General features: G+C 42.8%; 1 protein-coding gene across 2 annotated transcripts in view; it reads right to left on the bottom strand.

The window, feature by feature from the left end:
- col5a1 (procollagen, type V, alpha 1) overlaps positions 1-27,123 on the bottom strand; it is a 74,736-nt gene that overhangs the window by 38,315 nt on the left and 9,298 nt on the right. For both annotated transcript variants that reach the window (XM_061070159.1, XM_061070166.1), the window contains exons 2-7: positions 20,016-20,183; positions 13,868-14,081; positions 13,276-13,438; positions 2,184-2,315; positions 838-939; positions 245-745 (exon numbers count right to left, since the gene is read on the bottom strand). In XM_061070159.1, the coding sequence (XP_060926142.1) occupies positions 245-745; positions 838-939; positions 2,184-2,315; positions 13,276-13,438; positions 13,868-14,081; positions 20,016-20,183 (1,280 nt within the window). The remainder of the gene's footprint in view (positions 1-244; positions 746-837; positions 940-2,183; positions 2,316-13,275; positions 13,439-13,867; positions 14,082-20,015; positions 20,184-27,123) is intronic.

Genomic DNA, 27,123 nt, shown 5'->3' with positions numbered 1-27,123 from the left:
GTTTGACTTAATAGGGAATTATATGCAAGCATTTATTCCTTTACAGTGAGGTATTCAAATACACACTGCCATAATGAAGGGCTCCACTTAAATATCTCAAACATTAACATATGTGCAGGTAGCCCTTGAATACAGGCTAAAATAAAGTAATTAATATTTTAAATGGGTTTTTGAAGACATAAATACATCTATTAACCTAACAGGTCACAACATCAAGAAGCTAGTGTCATTAAAGTCAACGTACTAATGTCTCATTGAGGATGACGGTCGAAGCGCCTGCAGATCCCCTGGTGATCACGCTCCTTTCGATTGCGCCACCTGTGCCCAAGTCGATCTTTCCGCCTGCGCCCAGATCCACATCACCCCCGGTGCCGATGCTGGTGACGCTAACGCGTCGTGTCTTGTCACCGTCCGGTGCCGCCGTGGCCTCGTCGTAGTAGGTCCCGTAGTTATCATCATAGCCGTCATAGCTGGTCTCCTCTCCGTAGGCGTCCCCTCCCCCGGCAGCAGTGCTGGACGAGCTGGACGATGAGCTGCTGGACGAGCCGGCAGACGAGCCTGCGGATGAGCCAGCTGATGAGCCTGCGGATGAGCCTGCTGATAAGCCAGCGGACGAACTAGAGGATGAGCCAGCGGATGAGCTCGTGGAGATGGCAGTCAGGACTTTGCGGTCGATGCCACCACCAGTGCCGCTCAGAGCCTCCTCCACTGTGGTCACCACTGTGTCTCCATCTGCTCCTGTCACCTGTGGGCCATAGATGATATTCTTGTCAGCTACTTTTGGTGCATTTTAAATAGAAGAAAACATCTGGGTCAAAACGTGCATCAGGAGACTACCTTGATTTCTTTTGTGGTCTCTGTATCGCCGGTTGATTCGTAGGGCTTGCCATCCACGTCCTCATAGTAAGGGTATTCATAATAGTAGCTGTCCTCTGTGTTCTAAAGGAGAAAAATATTACACTGGGGTTGAGACAAAGAGACTTAGGGAGAAAGAATCAGTATCAATTATTAAAAACATGACTTCTTAAATATGATCCACTGCTCTGCTGCTGCCGGCTGGCTGATGCATGTGCACCAGGCAGGCCATAGATCAGTAGCACACAGGAATGCCTTACACATGCTGAAACCTCATGCTCTATCCCCTTGTTGCAACATGTTACGACTGAATGACAAATTACTTTTCCACAGCAATTTTTTTCTAAACGAATATGTCACCCATCTTTAGAAAAGAAGGAAAAAACAGGTCAAGTTTTTGTGTAGCTTGCAGGCATATTGACAGGCCCCAGCACAAAAGGAAAAAACGAGAAGAGGAAGAGCTTCCTGTCCATCTTGTAACACTTCTCTGACACGCCTTGAATTAGCATGCGCACAGTGTGCTGGTATTGAATGTGGAAAACAGCGCGGTGCAGGCTTCAGCAGGCACTGTCATCATTCCTGAACATTATTAAGTGAATGCAAAGCCTGGGAGCACCGTTCTTCCACTCAGTTCTTTCCTCTGGCAGAGATCTGAGCATTAGAGACAATTATAGATTAAAGGAAATGAACTTCCCTGAGCAGGGTCGGTGATGAGTGCATATGCGTCTCTTTTATCTTGACTTTACGATGTACTGTATTTTGCTATATGCAAATATCCACCAAAACTACATCTAGTAATAGAGCGTAGAACAGTGGCTTTTATAACTGCTCTGGTACCTTCACATAAATGTCCCATTCATTTTCTCTATTGGCGTTTCAGAAAGTGTTTCACGTCTAAAACTAGACCCAGGCTGACCAGTGATAATTAAACAAACATTTTCCGTTAGGGTTAGGGTTCAGATTAAGCTGACATCAGAGGTACAAGTATGTGTACAGTGAAGGAACTACGCATCCAATAAGCCGCTGGAAATCATTTTCCAACAACTTCCAGATCACTTCTTGCAATTAAACATTGTTGTTTATATTGTGTTGTAATATCTTGTGGTTTGTATCTTCTATGTTTTGCATATAGAGTTTCATATAGTATAGTAACCTTTAGTAGTGACACTGAACAATCTCATGGCTTGTGCTAATTCTACCTTGGATGGTTAAAACATTATGGTTAATAATGGAGTTTTTATTTCTGGAACAACACTGTTGATCTATATCAGATTTATATACATTTTGAGCTTAAAGAAGTTAAACTAAAGATGAGACATTTTACTCACATATTCATCTGTGTTGGGGTCCTGGGCCTGAGGCTGATCGGGCATTGGCACTTCACAGTCAGGGCTGTAGTGCTCACAGTAGTCATAGGCAGCACGATGGTCTGCTACAATCATCAGCTGCTGGATGTCTCCCTGGAAATCACAACAGAACAGGAAGTCAAGAGACTTGCCGGGCACAGTTACAAGGCATGCATGTAAATAAACAAGCAAACAGTCATTAGTGAGAGACATGGCGGTCTCACAATCGGTCACCAGTGGAGGAGGGGGGTGATGAAAAAATAAAGAAAGGAAATAAAGAGGAGGGAGAACATCTGCCTGCAGCATTATCGCATCCAGAACAGGCCTGAAACTAGGTCGAGGCAGGGGGAATCTCAGGGTGACTGCATGATGAAGAACTTTGTCCGAGGTCCAGGAGTGAGACAAGCAGAACATGGAACAACTGACTTCATGTAGCTTACTCAAACAATAAAACACACACACACTCCGAGTAGATCTTCAACAAGATGAATGAGTTTAAACAAAACGCATAAGCCCAGCCTGAGATCTGAATGGGACATGAGTGATTCCACCCTCAAGCTGATTGTGTGAGATGAATGGATAAACTTAGCTCAAGTGACAAGGAGAACATGAGCAGACCTGCAGATACAGATATCTGACCCGAGACATTTTACTTAAACGTGTGTGTGTGTGTGTGTGTGTGTGTGTGTGTGTGTGTGTGTGTGTGTGTGTGTGTGTGTGTGTGTGTGTGTGTGTGTGTGTGTGTGTGTGTGTGTGTGTGTGTGTGTGTGTGTGTGTGTGTGTGTGTGTGTGTGTGTGTGTGTGTGTGTGTGTGTGTGTGTGTGTGTGTGTGTGTGTGTGTGTGTGTGTGTGTGTGTGTGTGTGTGTGTGTGTGTGTGTGTGCGCGTGCGCATGTGCAGGGGGGAGGAAGAACAGTGGCAGAGGTGAGAGGTTTAAAGAAAGAGATGGAAAAGAGGAGGTCGACAGAAAAAGAACAACTGAGAAAAAGAGAAAAGGGCTCCGAAGGATCCCCGGGCAACATGGGGAGCTGGGTGTGGTGTATGTGTTTGCCACATGTTTTCTGAACAGAAAGCTCATGGGACCAAAAACGCTGTAATGTATCTTTCCAAACATGTTCTGATCACACTTCCAAAATGCAGTGATGTTGTTGCACATCGATCAAACACAGGGTCGACTCAGCTGAAATGAATATACGTTCGGGGGGGGGGGGGGTGTGTCGGGAGAATCATGAAGCGGCTTAACTCTGGGAACAGCCCGTTGCAGAGCACGCAGTGTTTTTTATTATGTGCAGTTGCCAAAAGTCTGAAATCGCTCAACATGTCTTTCCAGCTGGAATTCTCCACGGATGGCTCTCATATTTTTTGACACACAGAAATTGATTGCATTTGTGGTTGAACCAGTGACAGTTCACTAAAGAACAACCAATCCCGGCGCTTCACTAGGGGGTACCACACAGAACATTGTGTCTGGCATCCTTAAGAAAAAGAGAGAAAAAAACATTGCAAAACACTTCACAAGACGATGTTTCCTGCTCCGTCCTTGGCTTATGTTATCAGTGGAGTTTTATGGTGAATGCAAGAAAACAAATCCCACTACTTCCTCCGAGACCGAAGGGCTGGAGTGGCCATTACCCAACTCCCCCAGCTAGGAACTCCTGAGCTCCCAGGCGGACATTCAAATGGCTACCTTTCAGCCATTTGGCCCAATATCGCAATGCGTGAGGAGGCTAGAGACTTGGTATCCTTTTCAACAGTCTGTCCTCCTCATGCTGGCCAGACCGTGTGTCACAGCTGCACCGAAAGAGAACGATGGGAGTGCACTGTTTGAAATGAGGTCACATTGAATTAGGAGTAGGCCCTGTGTACAACAAAACAGCCCTGCCGTCTGGAGCACTGCGACTGTTTCCCTATTCACATGCCATTCTTCTGCCTTTATTTTTCCCCGATGCTCTCTTTTTTTCTTTTCTTTTCTTCATCTCCCACAGCGGCCGGGGGAATGCCAGCGTGGATCCTGACCACAAGCAGTTTGATCCTAATTTCACCAAGATGAGATAATTAATCATACACCTAAGAATTAATGAGAACATCCCAGCAACACTGGGAGCAGTGTGGAAGAACTTGCTTAATGATGTGTGACATGAGAAGAGAAGGAATGAGGCATGCGAATGCCTGAAAAAGAAAAAAGTGTTGCGTTATATGGGTCATATTGACGCTGGAAAAGCTGATGGCTTTGGCTGTAGGTATAAGAGAAGGGGGAAAAAGGATGAGAAAATGCTGTATAGAGAATCTACTGAAGTGTTTTGCTCTGTTAAAAGTTCTCGACTAGAAAAAGAACTGAACACTGCACAAAACCAACTTCAGACGGATACAAAACAAGATTGCACTTAGAATTTAATCTGTCAAAATCGATGCAGCCGACTCAGATATCCACAGTTTTTCAATTAGTGTGGGTTAATCTCCAAGAACATGGGGTCCTAAATCTCCCTTAATGTCATTTATTAGTGACTCTTCATTAGAGCTTCCCTTCGAGTTTAATGCTAATGCTATCAACCTCCACACACAGACTTTCTCTTGTTGAAATGTATTGCCTTTTCAGAGGCTGTGTGGTCCTCAGCGCAACTAGTAAAATCAATGGTACACCAAAAGGTTTCAGCAGATAATTAAAAATATTATTTGCCTACTAATTCCACAAACGTCTGTCTGTAGATGGAACGCAACAATTAAGTAAATCATTTGAACTTATATAAGCAACACATGACAACACCACATTTAGTGTTTGAGGAGGACTCACTAATGATGAGGAATAATTCTGAAGTAGCTCCAAAGCATTAACTCAGGACAAGAGAACAGGACATTCCAAACAGGCTGGTTTAAAAACTGTATTGGTAGTACTGGTAAAGCCATATAATTAATTGGATTTTTTTGATGCTTTGAATATAGACAATGATGTGAAATCATGCAGTCTACAGTGTATGCAAAGATGCAAAAGTTGTACATCATAGTCAATCAGTTTTCCCTGATTGATTCATTTCTATCCATCATCTTCACACATATGTTATAAAAGGCACAGGCTACAGTGCATTTGTTCCCAGGAAAGCTGCTACACCTTCACAGTAAAACTATTGTCGAAGTCTTGATCCACCCCGACATTCTGATTTCCTCCCTTCGAGCCAGACCTGCTCCTTTCACTGCACTGTGCTAGACGGACTGTGGCGCCAAAATGTTATATAAGCAGCTGTTTTACAGATGTAGGGAAAAAGTAAATATTCCTATACGGTACCCTATTGCATACTAATGCAAATGTGTTAATTTGTTATTTAGTCTTCAGGCAGTCAATGGTCAACACTGTACAGCAGCACATTAAAAACATGACATATTTACTCCCTTACAGAATAAGGGAGCTACCTTTCTATATTTCGATATAAGGAAAAACACACAGCAACTGCTGCAAATGCATAGTCAAGGAGTGATAAGGGTAACCACAACACTTATACAAAGAAAACAGGAAATTATAGATTAGTCTTCACCTCAGAATTCACAGATGGAAGCTGGTGTGCAAAACAAAACACACTAGCCTTAACATACAGCACCATACACAGGCAAAAGCAAACCCAGACCCAATCACAGCAGACGCAAAGAAAAGACAAAACCCTGGAATTATAGAATCACATCCAAACCCAAGAGAGGAGCCATAAAAGACAGGCAATCAGCTCTCCTCTTTGAGAAGGGACAGTGACATTTTTCACTCCGCAGCGTCATGTGGCACATCAGAGCGGTGCTTAAGGCGGAATTTTCAGACAATAACAGGGCTGCGGCTGTCAGCATCTCCCTTGTCGCTGCTGAAATACGATTCAGCTCCTGGCCAGTGCTCTCCTCATGTCGCGCTCCGGCTGAAAGGCCATTCGCCTGCGGCTGCGAGCGATGGGAGACCTCACTCCACATCACATTCATGTGAAAGACACGATATATGATTGCAGGGTTGCAACTTGTAACGAGATTACGGAAGCAGAACAACTGGATTCTGATCCATAACAATCTATTGTTTCAATATTACACAGAACCTCGCCCTGTTTCGGCATCCCCCCCCTCCCTGCTGGATGTTCTGGTTGTGTCCAAATGGTGGCAGGAGAGTGCTCCGGTGAGCACAGAGACCAACATCTGTCTCCGTCTGAACCTGACCCACAATCACGAAGAGTGGACTGAGTTCATCGTTCCCTCTTGTGAATTAAAAGTTATGATGCATGAGCAGCAAATATTGGTGCCTTTTCAAAGATCATCACAACATGATCGGCCTTGAATGTTGCTGAAACGACACACACACACACATACTCTTCATCTTTGTCTTCCTCTCTCTTTTCATACACGCACATATTTCAAGCATGAAATAAAAGGAGACAAACAAAGGCCTTTTTATTCGACTAAGCTCTGGAGGTGATGTCAAAGATGCACTTTCCTGGCTCGGAGCAGCATAACATAAAACAAACCAGGGACAGCTCACACAGATTCTGTTTACCTTGTGCACCTCACACAATAAAAAAAGACGGCGGCTTAAAGAAGGAAAATTCAAGTCTCAAGTTTGTCATCATTTCACCGGGTGTCAGCAGAGGGAAATGGGTATGGGAGGGTCCCAAAGGGCAGGATAAGACTGTGGGAGGTCCAAGATCTGGCTGTTTTTTTTAAGGAGAAATACTTTTTACGGCATATTTACACAGTCACCCATGAGCTCTGAGCCAGGTCTCGGTCCCACTGCCAGCCCACACCGGCAACACTCACAGTCCCAGTGCCTGGGCGCTCTCCAGCCTGACCACAGAAACACACACTGCAGAGGTCAGCCCACTGCACAGGGGCCATAAATCAGCACCAACACACACAAAACTGCATCCACCAAAAAGATTCAAATCGTCGACATAGCTGTTTGAGTACAAACAAGCAACTCACACACACGCCAACAAGGGAAGTGCACTTCCAACAAATGTATAATTACCTTTACCAGACACAAGTACATTTTCACCCACATGCACTTTCCCCTCTAGACTGTTGTGCAACCCCAACGCTCAGAGTTGCTGCCAAGAGCAACAGGCCCGTCTGCCCACCCCACTTATCCACTACACAGCACCTTAACCATCCCCTCACCTCTTTCATGCTATCCCTGCGTTTGGACCCCCGTCTGGGTCTCCTCTCCCCCTGGCCTCCCCCCATAGCGTTCCCATCTGTGTAAGATTTTAATCCCAAGCCTCCAAAGGCCACGGGCGACCATATTCCCATTTCCCGTCCTCCTCGGGGTGGTGGAAATTGGAGCGGCTCACCTCACCTAGCAGACGTGGTCTCATGAGTGTTTGGCTTGGCCGTCCGCTGAAGTGCTGAGGGTACACTTTCAGGGGTTGCTGATGCGGTAAAGGAGGAACGAAGGGAATAAAGGTGGCGAAAGACAAACATCTGACATGAATTAGGGAAGTTCTCTTAATTATCCATGGTGGAAACTCCATCTTCCCTGAGGCTGTTTCACTGCCTGAAATGTATAGACTGTGCTTTGACAGTGAAGCATGACGTTTGCCTTGGACAAGATAATACAATAAATGTATTATGGCCAAATCCTCATAGGTAATCTACTTGGATCTGAAATAACCCATTATCAATAACGGACATTTCTTTAAAAAGGTTAGCGCCGAGAAACATTTGGATCGCCTTATATTTCCCAGATGGGACACATTGTAGTTCTTATACTGGGTCTGAATGCCTCTTAAATGAATGTCAGATGCAACGCTTCCCCCATGACCAGATTTTATCTGTGTGAAAAATCAAGTCTGACTGAAAATCATACAAACACTGCAGGGAAACTATGGCACTCAGTGGTGCTCCGCCAAGGCAAAATAGTTCCCTAAATATACCTGATAAATTATTCCCTGGGAAAAGCATGTTATAATAACACCCCATCTTGCAATGTTAAAGAAAGTGTGGTAGGTGGGGGGTCCATACCCTTCCCCCTCCACACCAAAACTTTATATATTCTTTCCTCTGCCATAACACATCCTTCCACCAAGTTGTGAAAATCCGTTGAGCTATTTTTGTGAAATCTTGCCAACAAACAGACGGGTGAAAAAAACATAACCTTCATTTGCTGAATGAGTTCCAACCATTTCTAGTGGGTTTTCAGGCATGTCTCATGAAGTCAAGGAACTATTTGTTGTCATAATGTAAATGTGGCTTTAGTAATGCCTCCTCGGGTGTATTTCCATTATTTGGAACCATCAAGTTGAGAGCAAAGAGTCAGGTACTGTAAAAGTTGAACTGAACTTAAGTTACTGAATATATCTTATAACGATAAAACAGAGGTTCAGTCAAGGCCTGACAACATAAGCCAAACTGTTTCTACCTCTACCTCCGAGACCTCAGCCAAAATGAGCTCAAATTAGATCCTGAATTTGAAAAATCTTCTGTCCAAATGGAAAGAGGTGGTGTCAGGTTTCTCTGCAGTTTATCCCCCTTGACAGTTGTCAGGTTCTAAATCAGGAATAACTCCTGAGGTAAATCTGTCTTTACCTTAGATGACTGAAACATGTTAAATCGAAATAATGGGAGGCAGGAAAAACAAGAAGAAAAACAGGATGTGTTAAACTCATCATGAAATCACAACACTCACAGCTCTTAACAAGTATCAAGCTCACGTCTTGACGGATTTTACTACTTTTTCCTGGCTTTGGAAGCAGCATGGGAGCCCCACATCATTCCTGCCACATTAAATGCCTCAGTCCCAACTCTTACTCGTATCACAATGCCTTTACTCCCCCACTCATTCCATCTCTAATCCTCTTATTTTCTCTATATCTAACCTCATTCCTCCTCCTGCTATTTTATATCCTCACCCACTCACCCTGACACACAGACAACCTCATCCCCCCGTGTTGCTGCAGGCCCGGGACGGCCTATCAGCGGCTATCAAGGAAACCTCTGGATGATGTCACGTGGCATGTGTGCTGTTCCAAGTCTGACATCAGTGGGAAAAGATCTCCTCATAATTTCCAGAGTATGGCCCAAAGGTTTTAGCTACACAACCACAACCTCTTGTTTTCTCAACACCGAGACCTTTTTCTGATCCTCCAGCTCTCTGATATACAAAATGTATGTGTTTTTTTGTAACACAAACTGCGGTTTAAAATCACACATATCAAATTGTGGTGACTTTCGATATCCAGACACTGCTTTGTTTGCATGGCTCTACTTCGGCTGCTCAGGTTCACTCGAGGAGGCCCCCTTCCCAGATTACCTGAGTGAGGCCTGTTTGTGTTCCCTCAGACCGACTGCAGCCATTTGTTTCACTGTACTTAAAACTGAGGGATGGGCATTAAATTCTCTGTCAGTTTTTCTTGGCACACTCACCAGGAAAACAGACAAATCGGGGGACACGTTCTGCAGATGGACAATGTCAAAGAGGCACCAACTTTCTGAACAACACAAAAATATACCCACAAGCTCTACACATCCATGAAGTGTAACTGCTTAAAGTCAGAGGACTGATTTGAATAGATTTTAGGGACATTAGACATTATAATGGAGTAATTGCGATCTCATTGCAACATATAAGCAGCGATTACCAGGTAAAATACCCGTCTTCTCCCATAATAACTGCTCTGATTACGTTTATGATCTTCACTGGCACGAGCCACACTACTCTTTTGCAAACCGCTAAGAAGAAAAAAATAACATTATGGTAGTTAGAGGGCAGATGCTCTCTCTGTGACCACAAAAACCATGTCAGAAACCAAACCACAAACCACCCTCAGCATACAGCAAGTATACGTGTCTCCTGACTGCGATATGGAAAGAAAAGACCCGGCTGAGTAAAGAGATTCACAGGCAGACAGAACTTTACATTTACTCCAAGTCACATCATTTTATCTCTGCCTTTGACGATTTATGTTATGTCCTCTTTACAGAAAATCCTCTTCTCTCTATGAGAAGTTTTGAGATTTCATATAAGCGCCATCACGAACAGCTCTCTCAAATTGATAATTCCAAAATGATTATTTTTTCCTCTCTCGTCTTATTATTTCCTCTTTTGCATTCCGAGACTGAGTGGAAACTTCAGGCTCTCAAGTCAACTGAACTAATCGGCCTGCTGGTGAAATCAAACGTGTTTTCTTAAGTGTGTGTGTGCGTGTGTGTGTTTTCATGCTCACCACCTCCTGGTGGTAACTGACTCTGGCAAAAGTCAACATGGGATCCGACTAAACTACAGAGGGGAGAAGGGAGTGAGGGGAGGAGAGAGTGAGAAGAGTGCAGGCTGAGCATAATTTGGAAACTATGTGGCATATTTTCCATTTTGTGCAAGCACTGGAGCCTGTCCTGTCTCCCGACTGGCAGACGCACAGCAGGAGGGCTTTAAACATCTCTCACAAAATATCCGTCTGTTCCCACAGTAACCATTGGACTGTTACCGCGGCTCCGATAGCTCGGTATGATTTAAAGTGTTCCTGTGTCGCCTTAACCTTGAGATCAGTTTTCTCTGGGCAACAAATACATTTGAGAAAAAGTACTGGATGTGCTGGATAAAAGCAGTCACCTTCATAGATGTAGATTAAATAATAGCTATAGCAAACGCATCAAAAACATTAGAATTTATGCCTAACGCCTCCTTTTTCCACATCGCTCTGTGTCCAGATGTAAGTCATTCGTATGCATTCCTATGGCAACCTCTGTGATCTCATGTGTTGTAAAGCTCCTCCCATCTGGTATTTTTCAGTCTGAGATATTTTTTCGCGTTGGATTTCGGACAAACCATGTGCACTTTGTGCTACACAAAATTAGCAGAAAACTAACTGACAGCGAAACTCTATACGAGAAAGTTACATAGATATGGGAGATTCATACACATTCATTTATTTGTATGTATCAGCAGATATATTGATAATAATATTATCAACATAAATTTGCTTAAAGCAGCAATCCAAAAGCAACAAAATAAGCCTTCCATTCTCGCAATGCATTTCTGTGTATTGGACATTAGGGGGCAAAGTCCAAATATGATACGGAATAGTAGATACAAAGCAAAACTGTGTGGAAACAAGAAGTTATCAAATGGTTAAATGCAACATTTTCCCCGTTTTTTTAACATAATCTGTATAACCTTAAAAAATTCCCCTCTTTTCTTCACTCTAGATCCACATCTGACACTTGGGAAAAAATGTATGCACACAAAGTATCGTACATACTGAGATATGTCATTTTTTTCGACGTAGAAATCTGGATTTAATTGCAAGTCTGTCATTAATGGTTATGAATGAGGGAAAGTTTAAGTCTTAGTCTATCATCATGTATCCATGTCCCCCTATAGCTTGGCAGAGCGACTTTAGGGATTGTACAGGGGATGATGTCATGTTTCTTTCTTTTTGTCTGTTCTCGTTGAGCAGCAGTGAGGTCAGAGGTCAGCTGGCTCAGCATCAGTCACATCAGTCAGCCTCTGTTACTAATTATTATTGAGGGCCTCAGCCTCACAGACTAATCCCCCTTTAAACAAGCAAAACTCCGACGGGACAAAGACAACACTATTCCTTGAGCCTTGTGCCTCTCTGTGCATTTTTGCACGTGTGCATGTGTGTGTGATGTTAAAGGGCGACAAATATACACACAAAAGCTCGTTATAGGCAGTATCCAAACAAACTCTGATTCTTCACACTAGGTAAAAGCAAACTGTATTTTATATTATGATGCCACTCAGGTGAAGGCTTCCTGTACTGTCTGGTCAGATTATGATTAATATTTCATCTCCTGCCACAAAGCTTTTATACACATAAAGAGTGGAGAAAGGAAGAGAAAACCCCCCTCAGTCGAACAATCAAAACCTGCCATCACTTCCTAAAAAGCTCTGTAAACACAAATGTTGCCCATTTAGAAGATAAAGACAAACAATAAAAGAAATATAACAGTTTGAGTAATGTTTTGTAGCTGCTTAGTAGCCTAAATAAGGCAAAACTTGCAACAACAACAGATGCAAAGTTGAAGTGCAAATGCAGCACAGATGGAAAGGCAATAGAATTGCAGGACATTAAGTTATTTTGTGGAAAGTGTGGTATATCTGGCACTTCAAATTAAATTTGATTTGTAATCTTGTGTGGGGTAGAATTAGATGTTGGGGGTTCCAAAAGCTAAATCCACACTTCTATGGAGGATGTGGGCGCCACCATAATCCGTATTCTGCCCACCATGACACTCAGTATGGGGATTGGCGACGACCATCTTTTGCACCACAGCCATGTGTGTGTACTGTACTTTAAAGAAGAATCACATTTGCTTTTATGTTATCTTCTTTCAGACTTTAAATCAAAGTCAAGTTGGTCTGAGAGAGACAGTGTTGACTTGTTTAGAACGGCCTTGTAAATAGTATGTGACGGGAAAAAGTCATCCCACGCCCTCTGGATGCCCGGAACTGCAACATGTAACTTTGGTGTACAGTGCTGGAACATAACGACCTGCTTTTAGGCATACATTGCACACTAGCATAGAGAGCCAGAGCTAGCACTTAGCAATAAGAGGCAACTTGCCATTCTCAGTGTGGACATCATGGCAGAGCCTCCGAAGAAACCAAAGTTTATGTTGTCGGAAGAATTGAAGAGGAAGATAAGTGAAGGTGACAAATTAAGAAACAAAACAAAAGTTAATATTTCATTTGTTGGCGACAGACAAAAGAGGTCAAAGGACCCAGGAGATAAGCCGACCTGCCGTTGTGGTTATTGTGCGATAACTTTAGCTTGTATGCTATGTTTTGAGCTGTTATGCTAGCTTGACTCAGAACAGTGTAATTGAAGTTGTCGAATCGCCATTAACATCAAGCAAACTCATTTCCATCAAGGTTTCAAAAGTTGGCCAAACAATCGGATGTAATTTAATATCTACTCTGGGTTGAGGGAAGAACAAAAACCTTGACGTGGCCCTTTTCTGATGTGTGGAGCTGTGTGAATGGGCAGATTGAGACCGCAACTTGTACTTACGACATTGAATTATGTGTTCCATCTTTAATAGCCTGGTGATTTAATGCACCATATCAATACCAACATGTAGATAAAAAGCACAATGCCTACCTCGAAGACTTCTTCATCAAGTATTCTAGTTCCAAACACTATAATTCCTTTGGTATCGATGATGGGGTTGGGGCTACGGAGCAGCTTCTGGGTGGTCTTCTTTTTACAGTCCAGAATGAGGGTTATGGTCTGCTTGTGCACACTGATGGCCAGTCGATGCCACCTAGAAAGAGAGGAGGAGTTAGTTCACACGCTTACTGGGTTACCTGCTGCCCTGATACACACCGCCAACAGGCTGAAGGCCTCTTTTGTATCTGGCTTCAGATCTAAATATATCCCATGGATCTTAGAATACTTTTTGTGGACATGAATTGGTTCTGCACTAGAAACACATTTGAGTATACTGCAATCTACATCATGTGTAATATCTAATAGAGGTTTCATGTTGCATAAATATCAATTGCAACAGGTACAGCTGCTTCAGGTGATGCATTCTGGGGTTTAGTGCAAACACACAACTATCCAGAGACACAACAGATCAGTTCATTAAAGCCAGACACATCCACCTGGACTCTGATTACAGGGGGAAGATGCAAAAGAAAAAAAACAGCCAGGCACGCCTTCATGGGCGTTCATCGACTGGTGAACTTACTTTCCATCAGCTAGGTTGACTCCTCTGAAGAGGGGGTAGTCCTCGGGGCTGGGTTTGCCCGTATGGTCCTCGTACAGGAACACGGGGGATCGGCCCACTTCGAGTCCGAGCTGCTGGATGCCCTGCTCGTTGTACACAGACAACAGGAAAGACTGGCTGCCCTTCCTGGGCTTCACCGTGGCCAAGATGGAAAAGTCCTCTGGGAACACATCACCTGGCAGGATGGATGGTGGGTTGGACAAAGAGACAGATGTTGATGAGACATATTAGTAGTTGTTCATCATTATAAAAGGAATCAAATACTTCCAGGCCTAGACTATTTGCTCTGGATGCTGTAATGGTGTAATTTTTTAAGGAGACTGAGTGCGCTCTTTAGCGTCAAGAGCGACTATAAAAGTTATTATTGTTACTTCTAATCAAAAGAGCTGCTAAATAAACAAAGATAATCGAGATTGGAAAACTGTGATGGCTTTCAGCTCCGAAAGGAAACTATTTGTTAAGTGCGGAGACTGTTACATGAGAGGATTAATCTGAAATGGATAAAGGCCGAAGAGAGAGGAAAAAAAATAAATGTTTGAAGCAGAAATGCAAAGTGGGACCAATTCCAGCACAGTGCAGGATGAGAAGCATAATGACAAAAGCATGTGATGTCGAAGTATCCCTCAAACCCCTCCCCTGATCGATCTAACAGACACTGAAACGCTCCAGCAGAGGAAAAAGGGAAATATGATTTAAACCTTTTTACAGGAGAAAGAATTAAAGACATAAATGGAAATGGAAATCATTATTTGGTATTTAAACAGATAAAAGGGTACAGGAACAGACATGAAAAAGACATGATTTTCCTCCATTTGCTTGGTGGAGCCTCAGCTACTTCCTCCATTTTGCTGAAGTGTTTGGAACATCTGCCAGACAGACTCTCTTCCTGTGGCATTCAGGACCCCAGAATGAGTATGGGACTCTGCTACCAGGTCAGACTTCACTTGAGGCAAATGCTGCTCTCTAATCTTTTAGAAAGAGGCAATCTTGACTATATCATAACCACTATTGTCATTAGAAGGCAGCCATCTGGATTATCTTTATCATAAGCAAATGAAACGACTTGGACTCCAGCAGCAGCTCCTCGCTGTTCAGAGTGCACGGAGCAGATTTCCAGACGACCGGAAAAGAGAGGCAGGGTTTGTGGTTGCAGTGGTTTTCTAGCACCTCCCGCAGCCATTAAACCCCCTTTTTACTCTGCTGTAGGGTTGGAAAATGTGAAATCGGAGCAACTAGGTGGCCAATCAGAAAATGTAGAGGACGACTCAGAGGGAATGTGGTGTGGAAAGCTGAGGTTGGGAAGAATTAGTGGAAAAGGGGAAAGAAAAAGAAAAATATTTTGCCACTATTATCCATTTGCTTATTCTCTTCTCTTCTCCCTGTCTTTCACTTGGTCAGCATCAGGCCGTCTGTTTGCCTTCCTGTCCTATCTTCCTGCCTTTTCCATCATCCCTTCATTATTGCCAGGCCCGAATCACATCATGCGGAGAGCACATGCCTTGGCGGCGTGCTCCCTCAGGAATTTAGCTTGGCATCATATGAAAAACATTGTCTCTAATTGACAGATGCTTCGACAGCGGGACGGTGAAAGGGAGAGAAGAGAAAAGCCTTCAGAAACATGGAGGAGTTTGAATAGGCAGAGTATGAAACGTGTTACTGTCTGATGCAAAAAGAGAAAGGTGGGGAGAATCAGAAGAGAAACCACGAGTGAGCGTTTGTCTCTACACCGGGTTGCACATGAGTCCCATTCTGTCGCAGAGGCATTGAGTCAGCGCTGGCTCAGGACAGGCTGTTTGTGTGGAGGTCAAGGGTCAGCTGAGGGGCAAAAGGGACTCCACGGCACAGAGGGAGAAAGTGGGAGAGCAAAGCAATGAGAATGTATTTACTATATATATATATATATATATATATATATATATATTATTATTGAACTTCATTTATTAAAATTTTACTTTTTTATACTTACTAAAACAGAGAATGGCTTTTTCCAAATCTGAAGTAGTGGTTTTAGATTCAAAATCAAACTGTCTCTCAATTTTGTAGCAGCATTTACGCAGCAAGGTTTCTCATATGTGGATTCATGCTCATGCACTATTTATCCCCTGTGCCATTAAATACTGAGATGCCCCTGAATTAAAATTTTAAAAATCTTCCTCCTCACTCTCTCCTCTGGAGCCTGTAACAGAGTGGAGGGTTTGGGATGGGGAGGAGGAGGGGGTCATTCAGAAAAGCTCGGGTTTCTCTGGAATGTGTCTCTCACACTGCTACTTAGGCCACCAGATGAGAGATAACTCATTCCTCATTTGGTGTGTGTGTGTGTGTGTGTGTGTGGGAATGGAGAGGCTGGTCGTTTATACTGGCATCAGACTAAAAAGGTCTGGGGATGTCAGAGACTCCAAAACAAGTCCAAACAGCTCAAATGAGGCAACATTCATCATTTTCCCTTAGATTTAATACCCTAATCTAAAACTGCTTTGTATCTCCATAAAATATTGATCTAGTGAGATATACAGTATATATTTCCTCTTGTAAAAATCTGAGGTAAAACAATCAGAACAATCTTGACCTTATAAAGTTAAAAGGAGATCTAGAGTGTGTTCTGCCTCCCCCTCTCAATTCTCTCACCGCTGGTATTTGACATTTACACCTCATTTACTCTTTTTCATCAACCAAACATATGGCTGAGAACACAGACAGTCAGGGAGGGAGTGAAGGGCAGAATCCTCTCTCTCTGTGTGCATGCATGCAGGTAAATGAGGTAGAAAGTCTTGTGTCCCATAGTAATTGGTCTTTCAGTCATCGCTGTGTCCAAATCCCTCCTTATGTTTAAGACAAGCAACATTCCAGTGGGATTGCGCGTTGCTGCAGAGATGTGAACCTGACTGTTGCCGTGCAAAAACATTGACAAACCTGGACAATGGACACAGAGGAAGATGGATGGTGTATTGCATATAGACGAGCGTAATATGACTCAGTAAAGAAATTATTTAAATTAAAGGCCTGAAGAACATCACATCACATAAAATAAGATAAGACACGATACAAAAATATAGGATGCGATAGGATAAGTTCCGAAAAGAGAGAGTTGCACCTCTTACATGTTATTAGTTATGTTATAATATACTGATGTCACTAAACGTGAGTTTAATTTGTATACATGCAGATCAGTGGATAGAGCTGCGTGTATTTACCTTATAGAGACATGAAGATAAACTACTCTTATTATTATTATCTATTCCCATAATTATTTCAATCAGCTCAAATAACCATAATAATTACCTAATGTCTGGTTATTGGATATCAGAACAATCATGTTTCCCTACTACTGGCATATCATGATGCATACTGTGCATCCACAGTCTCTCGAATGACGAGTCAAAAACCAAAATTTCAGGACTCACTGTTCATGTGGCATGGAAATATTTCCTCTCATAATAAATAACATCAATATTATTACTCGAGGTTTTATGAAGTAAACGGACTGAGTCATTTGTGAGCCATGTCCAGATTGCTGCTACAGCTCTTGAGCTCAGCTTGGCCGTTTGAATTTCACCACATGCTGAAGCCCCTAATCACATGGCCAGTGCCATTGAGCCACAGCGGCCGTGATTACAAGTACACATGCCAAGTGACAGCTATAACCTCAATCAGGGAGAAGATGCTGCATCAATCTTTCCTTGCTGTTTGGGCTGATGCAGGCTGTCGTCACCAGAGACAGCGGGGGAGGAAATCTCTTCTGAACTTCACATTGTCTGTGCTACAGCACGGTTTCTCAACAAGTTAAATTTGTTTTAAGAGCTTTTTTTCAGAGCATAACAAATTAAATGTACCACATGTCAAGTGTGACTTATACGAAGGAATCTGAGTCCCGGAATAACTTGTATCTTCTTATATTAAGATAAAGGGAGTTAGCTTCGTGGAGAATAAGGTATCAATAGACTTTGGTACCACGTTGGTCTTGTTCTGAGTTTTGTTACAGCGTGCCAATACCTATATCGCTGAAAAAAACCTACAACACAAGGAGACATTAAAACTACGCATGCCAGGAAAAAATATATAATTTTAAAACACAGTGGAAGTGTTTAATGAGCGTTCACATAATTGAGACCTATCTAAATGTATTTAAGACCTAGCACATAATATTTTAGCGTAATTAACACTTTTTCAAATTAAAGATTATTCAATTTGATACTTTTTGAGGTACTGCAGAGACTCCGTACAAATTTGTGGCAAATTGTATCTTTATACAGTATATGCGCACTTACATGCCATTTCTTATTGACTTATCTGTATTAAGAGACGAGGATAGACTATTAAGCCATGGGAAGTGTGTGGTATAAAAATTAAAGCCTGCTTATGTCTCCGTTTCCCCGTTCTTTAGTTCTCATTCACATAATAAAGGTAAGAAAGGACTCTTCTGTTCTCAGTGCCTCTGTAGTTTCACATGAATCATCCCTTCCACATGTTTGCCTAATGATTGCATGTCTGTACTCGCTGGTTTTCCAACACATCATCACAGACTGTCTGTGGTTACGGGGTCATGGGCCACTGTGTTTTCAATCGGAGCTACTGCAAGTTTATATTTGTTTGCATTACTGACGTTAGTCATAACAGAATGAGTTTACACGCCTTTGTTTTTCTCATATAATATATGTTTCCCCTCAGGAGACAGGGTGCTGGGTTGATAATTGCCTCCCAGGCTTTGGGCCAGAGTCAAAATTCAGTAGCAAACTTAATTTAAGGGGGGAAAAAAGATGGATAAAATGATCTCACACGTCTCGCTGCCTTCTGGAATATATTAGCTGTGCATTTTCTTAATGTTGAGGTGAGGGAGGGAACCACATCACAGACACTTACACTTGCTTTTAAGGCCTTGGAGCTCCAGGCAGCAACTTATTCTGCTTGCACCTAAAGAGTATGTGGTGCCTGTTATGAACTCCTCCAAAGTTGGTTTGTTTTATGCAGACTGTTATTTTGGATGATCCGGAGTAGCATGTGCGTAATTATAGAACGTGTATCTAAACAGAGGGCTCCGCTGACATAGAGCTTCAAAGTGGAGCAGTATTTGTTTGATTGGAGAGCATGATAGGGCACGCAGGCCGCAGCAGCCCTGTGGCTCAGCTTTAAGCCCCAAAAAAGAGCTATGATATGGATGAAAGGTCCACTAAGGCCAGTGCAACGTCGGAGCGAGCCACGAACGGGGCCGTCATCCAATCTAAGCTTTGTGGAAGCTTAGCTCACAGGAAGGGTTATCATTTCTCCCTCTAGACCACATGGGTCATTTCTTTATTTTTGACTTTTTGTATCTTTAAGCTGAGGAGAAACCAATCTATCTATATTGTAGAAATTGGTTGTCACAGAAATCTGGTTTTGAGTTTCTGTACTGGAGCAAGAAAAAAAAAAGTGTCCCGAGATAGATCAGCATGTCTAACCAGACAGTTTAGATGAGATACAGTGAGGGACAAAAGTACACTGTGAGGCAGCAGCAGCCGTCTAGAAGCAATGACAGAGGGGAAAATTACTGCGCTTGAGGGAAAATAACGTGAAGGAGGGAGAAAGGCAAGCAGAGGGATGAGACAGAGGAAAGAACCGAGCAGCAGCCTGAAGCCACGTCAGCACAATAGAACAAGGGCGAAAGTGGAACCCCAGACTTCCCCTCCCCTCTACCACCCCTATTTTCACAGCTTTTTCCACTGTCTGGCTCCTCCTCCAGAATCAAATATTACAGAGCTGGAATTTTTAGCTGTGCGAGGAGTCAGCATGCATTATCTTTATTGTTTAGACATTTCATTGTGTGAGACTAAGGACTGACTAATTTTCCAGATATGCTGCTCATCTCTGACTTCTTTACAGGGCTAAAAGATTTAGACCTACTGTATATGTTTATGTGGGGAATGAACATGGAGGTGAAACACTTTCATGTCATAAAGCTGACCAGATGGAAAGATTGTGTAGCAGAGACAACTAGCAAGATATGTTAAAGATCTTGGAAAAGCATTTACAGTTCCTCAAGTGCAAAATTGGATTAAAATGGCTTTGAGGATCCTTTGATGTTATTAAAAAGAGAGACAAAAAGAGGCCGTGGTATTGTGCCGAGTCATGTACTCACCTGGATACAGCTGTTTGGTTGGGGCGCTGAGCTGGGCATCTTTGGATACTCTGTAAGCCACATCGGGTCCTTGTGTTGACCTCCGATGTGAGCAGAAACCCGTTGTTTTTGTAACACCCTCGGGTGAACTTGGAAAATCTAAAATCTTCAAGAGGTCTGCTGGTTCCGCTATAGGAATGAAAAAAGGAAACACAAAGAAAAGTAAAGGTTAAGATCATTAAAGCACAAATTACCCACATTTTGACAAAATGCATATTGGATAAGCTTTCATTATGAACACTGTTTGCCTTCGTCTGTCTTTTGCTGACTCAGAATAACTAGACTTGGCTATTTTGATTAACAGAGGATTTTCTTTTTTGTTATCCGTTTAGACACTAAACAGAGTTGTGCCCATTTATAGATCACCATGATCATGGGTTGCAGCTGCAGTAAAACCCATCCTTCCCTCCATTCCTCTGCTACGCTGACTCTACGGCTGCCTCCGTTTGGCCACAACCGTGCAATTAACACACTTTCAGGCCTGTCGTCCGGGCTGTCACCAGGCCACCACAGGACTACACTGGTTCCGAACAATGAGACACAGGGTTTGACCCTGGACCGCACAATCGCACGCCAAAACCACCCAGGACAAACAGCTGTTCCTGCAGCCAGATGCACACATAACAAGCTGCACAATGACACACATTAGCATCCAGAAAGGGACACGAGGTCACATCTTTAGGGACAAGTCGCATAAGGAAAAGGAGGGGCCGTCAGGATGCTTTAGAGGAGGGCAAATACTAAAGTCCAGGAGAACTAAACAGAAGACAACAAAGGGATTTATGGCACAGGAGTTTAGGGTGCTTTTTTGTGCAGTTCTGTGGAGCACCAAAGGCATCCCATCAGCCAAGTATAAAAGCTTGCACACACACACACACACACTCAGGTACAGCAGTGCTAGTGTCAGGCTACAAAGACCACACAACGAGTTCAGAAAAAAACTTTCAATAGCTCCATCCATCGGGCAGTGAAAGGGTTGCTGGGAAAAGCGGAAAGGCAAGTGGGCTGCTCAAAAAAAAGAGTTTGTACATTGTGCGCTGCCCTGCAGCCACCTCCAGCTGGATGTCATTACTCATGACTCACACGCAGATCAGGTCAATTAAAAAAAAATCCACATTCTTAGACAGAGGTCTCAGTTTAAGAACACTTGGCTGCAAATGTTCCTCTACAGCTGTGAAGCGATTGTGGAAACAAAGCTTCCTACATTTTACATTGATTATTTTATCAAAAGGGTAAGCTTAGCTTAAACTGAAGAAAGCTTACTGAGAGCATTGAAATCCAAGAGAGTTCTTTTATTGAAAAAACTTGATTGAAATTGGTCCGCCCCCTGATCCAGATCTGCACCAAACTTTAATGGGTTCATCCTTGACCCATATCACATTCTTCCCCCATGTTTCGTGTAGATCTCTCTTCTGTTGTTCAATCTTGGCTATAAACAAGCCAACCAACAACAAATACGGGCAGGGATATGGTCCATAATGTTTTTACCATCAACGCAGACAGTCAGCCTTCGAAGCTTTAGCTCCATATGTGGCATTCAAAGCAGTTCTCCTGTGTTTCGCTCTTTAACTCTATTGTGTGTGAGCGTGTTCTCTGCGTTTTCCACAGTGCATATGCACAAAGGTCAAACAGTTTATACCTTTGTCTTGCATAAATATTACCATCGCAGTCTGGAACAAGAGTGTGAAGACATTTCTTTCAGCGGACAAGAATTGATTTAGTCATATGAATGTGCTGAGTGGTGCTTTCCTATCTCATCTCAATCTTTCTGCCTTTTTTCCTCAATGTAGGAAGTCTACACAACGTGGCACTCTGCAGAATATAACATAGCTTCAGGGGACGTATTAAAGTACACTGATCCAAGCACCACACCCAGCTGTTTAAAAAAAGCCATCTAGTCCATCCTTTAAGCATGTCAAACAGATAACTGCATTAATATTCCTGGATGTGCATACCAGGGGCTGCAGAGCTTTAAAACAAGTGAAGGGTGTAAACAAAGAGAAAGCTCTGTCCGTCATCAAGTCATAATGAAGAGACAGCCAGAAACTCAACCACGTGCCAGAAAATGTCTATCATTCACCATGATAACAGAGGTCCTCTTAATGAGTTCCTCAATTAGGTAGAATGGAGGCAGGTTTTTATTTTCATTTTGTTTTGCTATACAGATGGTCTGGACGTAGAGACTGTAGGAAGTTGAATTCGGTGTAACAATTTTGTTTTGATTTTGCACCTGATCTTGACAATATTGTGTAATTGGAGCCAGGAGAAGTATTCTCATTAAGTATGGTCCCCCTATACTGATCAGGGAGTTTAGCAGCAAGCCGGTGTTCTAGCACAAGTCATGATATAAGGCTGATATAAACAGGAAGCAGATTTGCTACTGTCCTGTTGGCAACAAACAAGAAAGAGAAATGACTAAAACTAAGACCGGAATTTTCTTTGCTTGGACCAACAACGAGGTGGAACTGTAACTTACAATAAATGTGAGCAACGCTTTGCATTAACAGCTGGTAGTCAAGGCTTGACTGATGAGAGCCAATTAGGAAGTGACTGTGAGTGACAGCATCATAATTTCAAACTCAAGTCTCCGGGTTCCAAAACTCCACAGCAGGCCAGGCACCACAGGAAATGGGATGCGTTCACATGATTCACCGAAGCTTGTTGGGCATGGGTTCAGCATATTGTGAGGTTATGGGACTCTCTTGTTGTAATGTTTTCTTGCACTGTCACTCACTCCGGTAAGGAGCTCTGCGTAACCATGGTGATGGCAGCAAAATAAGGGATTAAATCTAATGTGGTTTTGCCAGATGTCTGTGGAAAACTTTGTTAACAAACGGCCACAGAGGCCAGAACAAGAAAGCTGCTGTTTGTTAAAGGTCAGTAAAATACCATAAAAATGAAAAACCTCACCAATATTTTTGTATATACATACACTTTGAGAAGTTGGGAAATGTAGTTTTGCCATGAATCAAAATCTGTGTTCTGCATTGTTATCGTTTATAAATGGGAGATACTAAGAGCTAATCTTAAAAAATGAGAAAATGGATGCTCATGAAAATCTCTCTTTATTTGCAGAGTTGGTCTCTTAGCAACTGAGGACTCAATGCCTACAATCAACATCTGAAAAGTTGAATAAAATGTGTATTATTCACACTCAGCAGCTCGTAGCATTAAGATACAGTAATTGAAGCAGAGGGAGTCCTGTTTCAGAGGGTAAGACGAGATTGTGTTGAAATGATTACCCAACATCAATTAGACGTAATGATTCTGAAATGAAGGGTTTGAAAGATTCAGGATAAAAGACATGACAAGCACCCAAGGAAGCGAGATGAAACTATGTCTGTTTAATTACAGTGTCTAACATTTTTGCGCTGAAAATGTTATATTTATTCATCAAACCGGCAACAAAAAGTAAACTGCTTGTAGAGACCGTTTTAACAGGCTACAATTAACTTTTTGGGAGTTTATTGTAGGCAGTTAGGCGCCTCAACGCCTCGGTTGCTTCTCCCAAGCTGTTTATAATTTGTTCTAGTAGGATGAGGCTCAGATGTGATGGAACTCGTCTGCACCTACTCTTATATTAAAGGCTATGAAAACTTAGATTTTAATTAAGTAAAATATCTCTATACGCTGCACTGTTGCTGACTAGACCTTGCTAGTGCCTTGCAGCAATAAGTGACATTCGGAGAAAGAGAGAGAGCATTTTAATTTAATACTGTTTTTAACAAGTAATCAAGGCAACTATTAATCGTTGCCCTTTTCTCAGACAACCACAGTCAACCTCTGTTGCTGCAGTAATTCCCTCTAACCTGCCAGCATCCAGCTGCACATCATCCCTTGTTGGACCGATCAATTTTGTCACTGACAGTTACGCAGAGATCCATACAAGGACTGGACTGGTTAATGCCGCGACTGTTTAACTGTCTAAATGACGGAGCTTGAGGTGGTCGGATTAAAACCAAGCTGCAACATTGACGCTCGCTTTTATGACGAGTGAGTCTGTGATTCCCAGACTGTTACAAACCATCCAGCCGTTGCATCCTTTTTCCACCGCCTCTTAATTCATCACAACACACACACTCACTCTAGGACCTTATAAGGGCGCACAAACGCACATTTACATTTGCCCTGGTGCCTGACACTCTGGCGATGACACAAACAAATACTCCCCTCAAATCTTACTTCTTGTAATAACGCTAAAAATGATATCCGTCTATGTTAGACAACTTCGCAATCATTCATCAACATGGATACGCATTAGCCGTAGCAATCACTTCATTGTCTTCACACCAGAATGTCTAAACACACACAAACAAACAGGGACTACCGGTAAACAATTATCAGTTGGTTCCAACAAGCTGCAGCCGTTTTATTAGTTTATAGATGACAACAACACACAAACAGTGATTAATGATTCAAAGCTCTTCCTCTGGGCTACAGCTGCCGACACTCTGGCAGTTCATCATAACAATGCGGATGTCACGATTACAATAACAACATCATCATAACAGCAACACAAGGAGGGAAGAAAGAGGGGGAAGTCTCTCACGACCCCTGCTGAGGAGAGTTGCTTTTGCTAATCCACACTGACACCAGCTAATCCCATGAAGATCAGCGGCTTTTTGAGGAAGGAAGCAATTGACATGAGGATGCCCCCTCATTCCACACCTGTTAACCACTCTTCCCCTCCGTCGGTCAGTCAGTTCTATTGTCAAACGGTTCTCTTCTCTCATTTCCTTTTTTCCTCATGTGTAATCTGTTGAGTTCAAGGACCTATAAACCACTACAGGGCCTCTTCTTTAGGGAGAGATGAGCTGGGTGGAGAGGGCCAGCTAGCAGGACGAAGGTGAAGAGATGGCATGATACAGTATCCATACACCAACTACAAAAGAATCAATCTCGGAGCCCATTGGCTATCGTCTGACAACGAATTATAGCCTCTGTGGGCAACTGACCATATATTTGGGCTTTTAGTGTAGACAGCTGATATTCAGGCCAAGACTCTCTCTTCCGTTCAGCACACACAATTTACAGCCAGACTAGTTCATTTAATCACACAAGCCAAACGTTCTTCCACACAAACGTGATTTAGCAACCAAACCTTTTTCTCCTTTAATAAAGGAAATTGGACACTCTAGAAAGTTACAAACACAAGCATCAGCGTCATTTCTCTCCCTCTCTGATGCATTCCCACACACCTTCATTCATGGACCGCTGTCACCGGCACTCGACCTTCCAGAGGAAGCCGTCCTGACCACATCCTAAGCCACAGGTGAGGGTCTATGTCCCACCTTGTTAAGCTGAGATGTTTACCCACTTAACACGGCAGTTCCCTCGAGAGGCCAACACCTCTGGCAAATGATGCTAAAAATACTTTCCCCTGCGACCGCAGCCCTTCACATCCTCGATGGCAGGGTCTCCACACGTACATAGAAGCTGTTTACATGACACAGCCTTGTGTACATATGCACACCGCCGGTCAGCCTCCTCTGCTGCGTAAACTGCTCTCATGCAATGGAACATGATATAAAAAAGTTATACTGTAATTACAGAGCATCCTTTGACCTCTAGATCCCTTCAAAAATACATTTATGTTTAAATAAAACCCCTTCCTTCATTTAATCTCATTTTATCCATATATTAACAGCACAACTGATAGGGGCACTATTCTACATTTCACCAATGCTTCCGTCGTGCACAAACCGTCTACTGTCCACAGAAATTCATTTACAACACAATTGCAAATATGCAAGCATCAAAATTCGTGAATGGAAATTTGAAAATGGGGGATTGGGTCTGGTTGAAAAACTTAACACAGGATTCACTCATCCTGTCCTAGTTGATGTACACTTGTCTTCCTCAAACTGTTCAAACCATTGACTCTAGTTAAAGATGGATGACATGACCGCTTGCCAAAAGTGACGCCAAAATGTCTTGATCACCACCTGGTGGCTGGCTGCACTACAGGTCATAAACCCTGCCTCCCCTGTGTTACTCGATAGGATATGCATCAAACTAAAATGTAAAAGTACACATCAAAGATTGTGTGTCATAGTAGGTAGCTCTTAAAACACTGATGTATTTTTGAAGTGCAAATGTTTCCTGTAAATTTGGTTTTAATCAATTTTTTATGCATCTCCCTAATTATCAGACTTGTGTTCAACGTTTCCAAACTCTTTTTAACACAAAAACTCTTAGATGTATAACGTATCTACTTCTTCTCCTAGGGTTTTACTAAAGTCATGTATGCAGTGGAAACTGTAAGTGTAATGTTGAAATTAGTGCTGTATCTTTGAAGTGATGTGCTAAAAGAGGAACACTTAACTTTGATTAAAGCCTTTTATGGGTTTGTTTGTCAGACATTGGTCTGGATGAGGCTACAGCACCGTAAAGGCTAATGAATTCATAAAACATGCAGTAAAAGTGTGAATTACTTTTTTTTTAAAGCGCGATGAAACGTACTATATTACAGCAGTTACAGAGAAAAGTGGGCATGTTGTGATTTTACAAGTATCTTCCCCTCCCTATCTCACTACATTTTATTTCTACCTTTTTGCACCCTTTCTCTGAACAGTAGCTCAAGTGCCAGATTCATAATCCTGCTTTCGGCTCAGTGCCAAGACTGTGGTGGATCCCATTCCCCTAACCCATCCATCTACCCTTGATTTCCACAAATGCACACATGCACATGCACGCACACACACACACACACCCTGTCTGCAACAACTCATACTGACTCCAAACGGCACCATTTCATTTGACAGGAGGAGGGGTATACGACCAGTGAATTAGGACTTTTTCATGGGGGGCGGGGATTAACATTCTTCCCTCTTTCACTGCCCCCTATCCTCCTCCTCTGGCCCTTCCTGAAGTGAGGCCTGACTCTCCAGGCACATGCTTGACCTGGTGCTGAGGACAAAGAGTAATTAGCAGCCATAAGGAGGACCCTGCCTCACTTGGAAACCACGTACAGCTGAAAACAAGAATGTCCAATGAAAGACTTCCCCCTCCTAGAGCGCATCACCGACAGAGAGGGTGTAAGAGTTTTTTCTCTCCACCTGATTCTGTT

The sequence above is a fragment of the Limanda limanda genome, chromosome 1 (assembly GCF_963576545.1).
Source record: "Limanda limanda chromosome 1, fLimLim1.1, whole genome shotgun sequence".
NCBI lineage: Eukaryota > Metazoa > Chordata > Actinopteri > Pleuronectiformes > Pleuronectidae > Limanda > Limanda limanda.
The sequence above is the reverse complement of the archived record's forward strand: the minus strand, read 5'-3'. Positions and strand labels throughout refer to the sequence as shown.